At 43.1% G+C, this 11,430-nt stretch overlaps 1 protein-coding gene across 1 annotated transcript in view; it reads right to left on the bottom strand.

Annotated features, from left to right (window-relative positions):
* Positions 1 to 5,485, bottom strand: part of LOC109155283 — a 21,696-nt gene extending 16,211 nt beyond the window's left edge. The window contains exon 1 of the mRNA XM_019302967.1: positions 4,514 to 5,485. Within this exon, the coding sequence (XP_019158512.1) occupies positions 4,514 to 5,485 (972 nt within the window). The remainder of the gene's footprint in view (positions 1 to 4,513) is intronic.
* Between the last annotated feature and the right edge of the window lie 5,945 nt (positions 5,486 to 11,430).

The raw sequence follows: 11,430 nt of genomic DNA on the forward strand, positions 1-11,430 counted from the left end.
TTACCACTAGCGCCTTTGAGCTTCGAAGTGAGGCCTGACACGAATCTCTCTATCTTGGTTACCTCGGTGGGGACTAGCTCTGGCGCGAAGCGTGCCAGCTCGAGGAATCGTTTATGGTATTCTATGACGGTGGCCGTTCCTTGTTTTAGATGAAGGAACTCCTCGTACATGGATGCTTTTACATGGGTTAGATAGAATCTCTCTCGTAGTCGTGTCTTGAGGTTCTCCCAATTGAATCCTGGTTCTTGTTGATAAGTGGGTCCCTCGTGGATCCACCAGAGATCGGCCTCGTGTCCGAAGTAGAACGAGGCTATCTCTACGCGGCGTTCCTCCGGGCATTCTACTACCCCAAAAATCTTATCAAGGGTTCGGATCCATTCTTCCAGGACTGCGGGATCCTCTTCTCCTGAAAACATGGGTGGTCGGTGATTTGAAACTTGTCGGGCAACGTCAGAGTTTGCGTTTGATGGGGGTGGCGGGGGCCTGGTGTTGCGAAGGGCTGCGTCACTTAACGCCTGCGCGACTTGTGTTAGTTGCTGTAGGGTTTGGGTCAAGGGGTCGCTGGTGGCGGGTTCCGGAGTCCTTGATTGCCTTCTGTTTGGTGCCATGCTATCGTCTTTCTGGTCAGTGTTTATAAGAATGTTAAGTTAGAGTTCGCTGCACTTCTGGTGAAGTGATAAGTGGGGAGGGGTTTTAGAATGGGGAAGGGCAACGTGTAGGGGAGTTATGTGTGGCCCCCACCCACCGGCTACCCGCTGGAAATTCATCCCACCCGGGATCCCGGCTTCCCCGTTTGATGTTCCCCCGTTCCCCGTGGTGTCCCAACGGACTCCGTTTATCGTGCCTATGTCTAGTTTGATGTTTCGGGTACCGTTCGTAGGTTTATGAGTCTATTGTATTGCATGCTAGTTGAATTGGTATCCCGTTGACCTAGGTGGAAGGAGTATGAATGTAACACCCCTGATTTTCAAGACATTTAAAACTTAATAATAAAGGTAATATCTCATTAAATCCCAGAGTGTAACATCAGTGTGCGGGGTGCTATGCCACACCTGAGCTAGAGAACCCAGGTGCACAGGCTATCTAACTACTATCCTCTGAAATATAAATGCATAACATGGCACGCAGGCCGAAAGGGAAACTATACTACTTCTACGCTCCAGTTCTAGCGCGCTCCAGTGCTCTAATCCTCTGTGCCTGAAAGCCAAATATATCTGTTCAGCGAGAGATGCTGGTAACCCACTCCAACGCGTTGAAATACAATACATATAGAGATATATATAGATATACGAAAGCCATTGTGAGCATGAAGATATATCCTACGGACTCTAGCTTTTAAAACCGGGAATGACTCGACAGATAAGGTCAGACGCAAGCAATAGTTATAACAGTCATATGCAGTTCATAATAGACAAGGCAGATAAGACAAGGCATAAACAATGATCACCACTCATCATACACAATCCCCAACATAAATCCCATAGTCACATTTCCCCAAGGCACACATAATCACAGCTCACCCGTATCACAACACATAGCACACTTTGTTGGCGCCACAGGACCAATCGCATGCCCATACATGAGGGTCAGCGCATATAGCTCTGACACGGCCCCGCAGCACCCTGCCCCATATCGCAACACGGAGGGGTCGATCGCAACCGACCGATGAACCGCAGCTCACCATAATGTTTGATCGCAACCAAACAGTGGACCGCAGCCCAAGAGAGTGTATTGTCTGACTGTAGCCAGGAATTCCCATCTGACTACAGCCAGCCTCTGAACCGCAGCTCAGGAAAGATGTCATCTGATTGCAGCCAGGAATTCCCATCTGACTACAACCAGCTTCTGGACCGCAGCCCAGGATACCGTCATCCGACTGCAGCCAGGAATTCCCATCTGACTGTAGCCGGCTTCTGAACCGCAGCTCAGGATAACCAATCCGATCGCAACTGAATTGGGGCAACACGCACACGTAACACATAGCAAGCACATGCAACCCACATTACACATTGGGAAGGGGGATAAAGCGTATAACAAACCTATGCGTGATCCATCACATACTAAGGATAGTCCTAAGGGGTTCATGCTTCTTTCACCTAGGTCAACGGGATACCAATTCAACTAGCATACAATATAATAGACTCATAAACCTACGAACGGTACCCGAAACATCAAACTAGACATAGGCACGACAAACGGGGTCCGTTGGGACACCACGGGGATCGGGGAAACATCAAACGGGGAAGCCGGGGTCCCGAGGGGGGAAAAATTCCAGCGGGTAGCCGGTGGGTGGGGGGTCCACCCGCCGGCTGCCACTGTTCTGGGCAGCGGGTGCCCGGCGGGCAGCTGCCCGCCCGCCGGCTGCCCGCTGCCGGGCTGCCCGCTGCCGGGCTGCCCGAGAACGCCACGGGTAGGTGGCGGGTCCCCTACCCCCACCTTCCCCCCACTGACTCTTTTCACCACTTTTCGTCCCGGGAACCGCTGTGGAACCCGAAACCATGCTTAGACACTTTACAACGCAATTAATGACAACACGTGGACAATTAACGGATCAAATACGAGAACCGTACGGCACATAATCTATCATGCTTTTCTAAACATAATCAACACCCAACATGCGAATTCCCACCCGACAATCCAAGAATAAGGTCATACGATACAACCTAGGGTTCTAATCACTTTTATATCAACAAGTATACGGTTCGTCTTCTAATTCCAAGATTCGGTAAGAATAACATATAAACATCAAGAGCATCACACAATTATCAAGAACAACACATAATCATCAAGAACTCTATATAATCATCAAGAATTCCATAATCATCAAGAATCTCCCAATATCAAGATTATCAAGATCCCTCATGGGATCATCAGATCAAACATTAATAATAATCAACACATCTTGCCCATACACAATAATATGGGGGAAACCCTAAGGGGAAATCATAGCTATGAAAATAGGTTTTGTTGAGACATGGGTTACCTCTTAGCCTTAATTAATTCCTTGGCTATGAAGGATCTTTCTTTAAGCTTCCTTGCTTTCTTGATTTCTCCTAAGGGAATTCTTGGAGCTCTTTTTGGGGTGGTGGGCGTTAATCATGTGGGGGTTCCGGGTGTCTCCTAAGTTCTTTATATATATATTTAAGACTCCTAATTAGGGCCTGAATGGTATGGGTTTACTAATCCTATTCCTTATAGGATTCAGGGACTCGCTTTAGGGATAAGGGTCCATATTAATTAGGGCGGATCCTAATCACAATCTGAATGGTAAAAGGTTTACTATCTTTATTCCTAATAGACTTAAGCCTCTAATTTAGGCAAGGGTCTACGGTTCATGGTGGACCCCATTAATTAATTAAAGGGGAACTTAACTTAATTAATCATATTTAATTATTATTAGCGGGATTAATTAAATAATTAATCCAAGATTAAAGGTCGTAACACGGGGTGTTACAATGAACCCCTTAGGACTATTCTTAGTATGTGATGGATCACACATAGGTTTTGTTATACGTTTTCTCCCCCTTCCTAATGTGTAATGTGGGTTGCATGTGCTTGCTATGTGTTATGTGTGTGTTACCCCAATTCGGTTGCGATCGGATTGGTTATCCTGAGCTGCGGTTCAGAAGCTGGCTGCGGTCAGATTGATACTCTTGGGCTGCGGTCCACCGTTTGGTTGCGATCAAACGTTTCTATACGAGCTGCGGTTCGTCCTTTTTCCTGGCTGCGGTCAGATGACATTCTCTTGGGCTGCGGTCCACTGTTTGGTTGCGATCAAACACTATGATGAGCTGCGGTTCATCGGTCGGTTGCTATCGTGTTGCGATACGGGGCAGGGTGCTGCGGGGCTGTGTCAGAGCTATATGCGCTGACCCTCATGTATGGGCATGCGATTGGTCCTGTGGCGCCAACAAAGTGTGTTATGTGTTGTGACATGGACGAGTTGTGATTACGAGTGTCTTGGGGGATGTGACTATGGGATTTATATTGGGGATTGTTCATGTTGGGTTATGATCATTGTTTATGCTTTACCTTATCTGCCTTATCTGTTGTGAACTGCATATGCTCGTTATAACTGTGCTTGTGTCTGGCCTTATCTGTCGAGTCATTCCCGGTTTTAAAGCTAGAGTTCGTAGGATATATCTTCATGCTCAAAATGGTTTTCGTATATCTATATATACCTCTATATGTATTGTATTTCAACGCGTTGGAGTGGGTTACCAGCATCTCTCGCTGAACAGATATATTTGGCTTTCAGGCACAGAAGATTAAGTCACTGGAGCGCGCTAGAACTTGGAGTATAGAAGTAGATAGTTTTCCCTTTTGGCCTGCGTGCCACGTTGACATAATTACGCTTTGAGGATATTAGTTAGTTAGCCTGTGCACTTGGGTTCTCTAGCCCAGGTGTGGCATAGCACCCCGTACGCTTGTATTTATTTCTTGGGATTTAATGAGATTCTACCTTTATTATAAGTTTTAAAAAGTCTTGAAAATCTGGGGTGTTACAATAGACTTCAGCCAGTATTTTTTCATCTTCACTTGAGGATTCTGAAGGGTGAATCACTCTGTAGGGTTTTGGAATAGAGGCAGCAGGAAGACCAGCAAAATGCTTAACATGATCAAGACTCTCCGCCAAAGAGGAGGAGGTGTAGACTGGAATGCCAACCATTTTCTTGGGTTCACGGGGGCTTGAGGATTGCACATTCTCAATAGCAGCAGGCATATCAGAGGGATTAACAGAGGAGTCGACTTCTTGTGGGACATTAGCAACAACAGCAGGAGACAGAGAAACATTATCAAACTCAAACACAACCAAACTTAGATTGTTGGGCTCATCAATCGGTTTGTCTTCCTCTACAGATGCTTTAAGCGACTCACAATTCATGGGATCAGACTTCACAACAGGTAAGCAAGGCGGATCAACAGATACAGATGATTTCTCAGAGAGTAAAGCATGCACATTCTCAGAATCAACATGAACAATAGATGGGGTAGCATTAGACACTAGATTCTCAGGTTTATCAGGTGAAATTTCTATAGGAGAGTCAGAGGAATTTGACCTGTTTCGCAGAATCTCAATACGATGCCTGGCTTCATTCTGAGCAGCCTGAAGATACAGGGGTTGAGCAATTTCTCGACGACGGGAGATTTCTTCAGACTCAAGGGCTCTTTGAGCAAAGTAATGGAGGAACGCCCCAGCGCGATTTCCATCCGAAGGTTCTGGAATAGACGCCGGATTAATATCATCACCTGCTTCGGAGGCCAACAACAATAATTCACTGGTGTCATCGTCTGACCCGTCGGCATAAAACTCTGGATAATCGGATAGTACAGTGACAATGATTTCATCTCGGAGAATGGGATCAAGCTTCAATTTTTTCTTCATAGCCAACATAAGCAAGGTTTTGACATGTTTGGTGGCTGTTTCTTGTGAATGCACCTTTCTTCCAAGCTTGATGATCATATTACAAACTGCATCCGCCATTGATGAGAGATTTGAGAAGATGAAGAAGTAAACCCTAGATAGGAGATTAAGGAGAATACAGACTGTGTGCAGAGAGAGTCTCTTGTTTGTTCTCTCAAGTCTTTCTCGATACTCGATTATAAGCCCAAGGGAGAAGAACCCCAATAAATGCAGCTAGTCAGAATACATGCAGAGCTGATGTGATTGACGCAACGATATACCTCCTTTTTAGGCAAGAAACGGATGCTAGGCATATTTCAAATTTGAAAAAGCCTAATTACTTTTATGGTAATATAGGTTAAGATATTCTCTTAACAAAAAGAAGGGAGTTTTTAAAAGGAAGTCAAAACTGAAATTTGACCAGAATACGTAAACCCCGCACTCTCCTTCTGATTGTCGATCTGCCCTATTAGTCAATTCTGCAGATTCCCAGAGCAGATATGAGAATCTCAAACCGGTTTGCGTCTAGAGGCTTAGTCAGGATATCAGCCAACTGTTTCTCTGTTTGAATATATTCCAATTCAATCTCCTTTGATTCTACCAGATCTCTGATGTAGTGATGTCTTATATCAATATGCTTCGTTCTGGAGTGTTGAACTGGATTCGTTGAGATATTAATAGCACTGACATTGTCACAATAGAGTGTCATAATTCCCTGAGTAAGACGATAGTCTAATAGCATCTGTTTCATCCATACTAACTGAGTACAGCATCCACCAGCAGCTTAAGGAAATTGAGTTCTGTTTCTTACTCAGCCATGACACCAAGTTCTTACCAACAAAGAAGCAACCACCAGATGTACTCTTACGGTCATCAATGTTCCCTGCCCAGTCAGCGTCACATTATGCAATCAGACTCAGTTCACTGTCCTTGGAGTACCATAGACCATACTGAATCGTTCCTTTTATATATTTCAGAATTCGTTTAGCAGCTATGAGGTGCGATTCCTTTGGATCAGATTGATACCTTGCACATATTCCAACACTAAACATTATGTCTGGTCGACTGACCGTCAAGTACAACAGACTTCCTATCAGGATTCGGTAGACTGTGTTATCCACTGATTCACCTGTGTCGTCTTTGGATACTTTTGTGGAGGTGGAGATCGGTGTCCTGGATGGTTTACATGATTCCAGATCAAACTTCTTGACTAAATTCTTAGCATACTTTTCTTGTGAGATAAAGTACCCTTCAGAACTTTGCTTAACTTGCAGTCCTAGGAAGTATGTCAGTTGACCAACCATTGACATCTCAAATTCTTCCTTCATAACTTTTACTAACTCATCTGTGTATTTCTGTAGAGTTGATCTAAACACAATGTCATCCACGTAGATCTAAGGAATGGTGACATGACTTCCAGTAGTTTTTACGAATAAAGTTTTGTCAACACTCCCTCGTTTATAACCATGCTGTAGCAGATACTGGGTCAGTCGTTCATACCATACCCGTGGGGCTTGTTTAAGACCATAGAGAGCCTTTCTAAGCTTGTAGACATGCGATGGATGTTCTGGATCTTCAAATCCCTTAGGTTGCGCCACATAGATATCTTCATGCAGGTACCCATTCAAAAACGTTGTCTTGACATCCATCTGAAACAATGTAAATCCCAGAATGCATGTAACATCTAGCAGAATTCTGATTGACTCCAGTCTAGCCACAGGAGCAAATGTCTCATCATAGTCAACTCCTTCTATCTGAGTGTACCCTTGTGCCACTAACCGAGCTTTGTTTCTTGCAATATTCCTAGCTTCATCAGTTTTGTTTTTGAAGATCCACTTTGTTCCAATTATGTTGACACCACCAGGCCTTGAAACTAGATCCCAAACATGATTTCGATCAAACTGATGTAGCTCCTCCTACATTGCCTTGATCCACAGATCATCCTGTAAAGCTTCTTTTACATTCCTGGGTTCTATCTTTGAGGTATAACAAGCAGACCCAGATATTTCTATCAGATTATTTCTTATTCTGCTCCTGGTCTTCATCCCATCTGTTGGATCACCAATGATGTTATCTGATGGGTGATTTTTCTGAGTTCTGGTGGGTTTATCTTTACCTGTATCATTTATGAGAGTTGTCTCCTGTTCCGAACTTTCTTGATCTTCATATGAGGATTCTTGTGATTTGGGCTGACTGTTTCTGTCTGCAGTATTTAATTTACTGAGGGGAAGCTTTGTCACTGGATCTGTCAATGTTGTGTCTACTGATTTTTCTGGACAGTTATCTATATCCACATTTACTGATTCCATCACAGATTGAGTTCTCTTGTTGTAGACTCTGTAGGCACGACTGTTTGGAGAGTATCCAAGGAAGATGCTCTCATCACTCTTAGGTTTAAACTTCCCTCTTTGTTCTCTATCAGCCAGCACATAACACTTTGTCCCGAACACATGAAAATACTTCTGGTTTGGCTTCTTCCCCTTCCAGATCTCATATGGTGTTTTGGTCGTTCCTGGTATAAGATAGACCCTATTTACTATATGACAGGTTGTGTGAACTGCTTCAGCCCAGAAGCGCTGTGACAGATGAGAGGCATGTAGCATAACTCTAGCCATTTCTTGTAAGGTTCGATTCTTTCTTTCCACCACACCATTCTGTTGAGCAGTTCTAGGAGGTGAGAACTCATGTGATATACCGTGCTTGGAGCAGAAATCTGAGTATAGTGAATTCTCAAATTCTTTTCCATGATCACTTCTCAGTCTCTAAACTTTTATTATAGACTCATTCTTTTCCTTCTGAACCCTTTTGCACAGAGTTTTAAAGGCCTTGAATGCTTCTGATTTTTCTCTTAGAAAGTATACCCAGCTGTATCGAGAGAAATCATCTACACACACAAATATGTACTTCTTTCCCCCAATGCTTTCAGTCTGTGTTGGCCCCATGTGGTCTATGTGCACAAGATCTAGACACTTCTCAGTGGTGATACCTCTTACTGCTTTGTGTGGAGTTCTGATTTGTTTCCCAATGGCACATGCACCACAAACCTTTTCCAGATCTATTCTGATCTTAGGTACACCTCTCACAGCTTCTAGTTTGATCAGCTTATCCATATCTCTGAAGTTTACGTGACCCAGTCGTCTATGCCAGAGTTTTGATTCATCAGATTTAGATAGGTGACATACAATATCATTAGCCAAAACATAACAATTGTCTGAGGATCGGGTTCCTTCCATGACAAGTTGATTTGCTTTGTTACTAACTCTGCAGTAGTTACGATCAAAGCACACATTCCAATTTTGATCACACAACTGACTGATGCTAATCAGATTAGCTTTAAACCCACTGACTTACAGAACTTCTTCTAATTGAGGAAAACCTGGTTACATTCAGGGTACCTTTCCCAACTATTTTCCCTTTTTTTCCATCGCCATATGTTACAGATCCATTGCTTGGTTGAACAGCCATGAGACACTTTACATTTCCAGTCATATGTCTGGAACAGCCACTGTCGAAATACCATCTAGCTTTCGTTGTAGACGTAGTCAGAACTATAGTGGGGTAGCATATAACTTCTGACTTTCTGACCCAAACCTGTCTAGTAAATGGTGTAATAGTCTTGTTCTGATATTTTTCCTTCCTTTGATCTCTGTAAAAAAAATAACACTCAGGCCGAGTATGACCTTTTGTTTGACAATAGTGGCAAATGGGAGTGTATTGTCTAACTCTGACAAACTTATTTTTGAACCTTGAATAATGAGATTGATGGGTTACTTTGGCAAGGTCAGTATCTGCAGTCTGGTCATATCTCCTTCTCTTGCCAATTTTCTGCACTGACCGAGATGACTGTCCTTGTTCAAAGCTGTGAACTGCTGTTGTCTTAAACATACCCTCTTTGACAAACATAGGTGCATTGTTCGAAGATTCACCTCGTTCAAAACCTAGACCCTTTTTGTCATTAGGATTTCTGCCAGAGTCTAGAATCTTGTCTAAGGTTGATGTGGTGTCCATCATCTGGATATTTTTCTTCAGACCCTCCAGTTCCTTTATCAGTTTTCCTTCTCTGGATCTTATCTGAGTGATGAGATCTTCTTTTATGACAAGGTCTATATTCAGTTTTTTTAGAAGATCATCCCTTTGCTTCAGTTCGTCATTCAGATTTTTATTGACTTTCACTAGTTGTTCCCAGCTTGCAACAAGTTTAGCAAATTCTATTTCAAGTTGAGTATGTCTCTCTTCAAAATCATCAGTTGATATGTAAGATTCTTCATCTGATTGGTTTCCGTCTGACTGAATGTCTGTAGCTGTAAAGAAGGCTAAAAAGTTTCCCACATTATCATCTGACTGATCATTGGATGTTTCCTCCTCATCATCGCTTAATGTAGCTACTGACACAACCTTTTTCCTCTTGAGATACGTTGCACATTCAGCCTGTATGTGTCCATACCCTTCACATTCTCTACACTGCACTGAACGGTTGAGGTACTTCCCTGTATCTGTTGAACTGTTTATGTTCTGTCTCGTTCGACCAGTCTGAGATTGATTGTTCTGTGAAAAGGGAGTTGTTTCGGCTTTCTGATATGAGGAGTTATTGCCTTTGTATTGGGTCCTGGTTGGCTGAACTTGACTCTTTCTGTTGAAACCTTTTAATATTTTCTTGAAATTCTTGGTTAGAAGTGCCAAGGTTTCATCATCTATATCGTCAGTGTCAGATTCTCGATCAGCCTCAGCCACAAAAGCCACTGACTTTCCTTTTCTGTTGCTTGCAAGATCATCATCAGCAAGCACTTCTAGTTCATGTGTGTAAGCTTCCCATAAGTTCTCCGACAGTCTTCTTTTCCCAACCCGTGTGTTCCTGAATAGCAGTTACTTTCATCCGGAAGCGTTTAGGAAAAGATCGAAGGATCTTTTTGACTACTCTCTCAACAGTGAATGGTTCACCAAGAATTGAGGCCCTGTTCATCAGATTCTGAACCCAACTGTGAAAGGTCGAAATGGTTTCCTCTTCATTCATTCTAAGGGCTTTGAATTCTGACAGTACCATTTGTAGCTTTGACTGCTTGACATCACTAGTTCACTCAAATCTGGTTTCAAGAATTTCCCATACATGTTTAGCTTCTTTTACCCCGGTGACAAGAGTAAATACAGATTCATGCAGAGATCCTACAATCGAGTTCAAATCTTTGTTGTTTAGATCAGAGGCATTCATTTCATCATCTGTCTAAGTCTCCATGGGCTTATGTCCAGTGGTTCCATCCTCATTTCTGAACAGTTGGACGGCTCCACCCAGTTAGGACAGTACGATAAACCCTGGTACTTTGTGCTTGGAGATATATCTCCATGCGAGACTTCCAGAATGAGTAGTTGTGACCATCTAGTTCTGGTGGTTTCATACTTGCATCCATCCTGAACAAAAACAACCAGCCAACGAACACACACACAGGCACTTCCAAAATACAAAGAACAATGCAAAACTAAAACAACCCGTACAGATCAAGTCACTATGTAGACTTAAAAGCTCTGATACCACATGCAAGTTTGCATTTTCTCTTTTTAAACAGATTAACTGGATTAATCGACTGACGAAATGGACTGACTGATTCAGCGATGAAGTCAGTCAGTAGTAACAAATCATAGAGAAGATTAAAGAAAAGATAACAGCAGAAAGCCAACGACACAGAATGTTTACCCAGTTCGATACAGTGTGTATCTACGTCTGGGGGACGATCACATAAGCGTCCAATCCACTAAATCATAATCTAATGTACAAAGGTAGATATACAATAATCTTACCCAAGTGCCCCACACAAGGTACATACCCAGTCTACACAGGTTTAGTGGATTGTTGAAGGTGGAGAGCCATGCATACAGAAGTCCAATGAAATTCCTTCACTTGGAGAGCCCACTCTGATGCAGTCCACTTCAATGACGCTCTTTACAGTTGTTCCCACAACAGTGTGATCACAGTGTCCTTTCGTTTAAGCAGTAGTGATTCTTCTCAAGTTCGTCATCTTAATCACCATGAACAT

This window comes from Ipomoea nil, unplaced genomic scaffold (assembly GCF_001879475.1).
Source record: "Ipomoea nil cultivar Tokyo-kokei standard unplaced genomic scaffold, Asagao_1.1 scaffold2700, whole genome shotgun sequence".
NCBI classification, from domain to species: Eukaryota; Viridiplantae; Streptophyta; class Magnoliopsida; order Solanales; family Convolvulaceae; genus Ipomoea; species Ipomoea nil.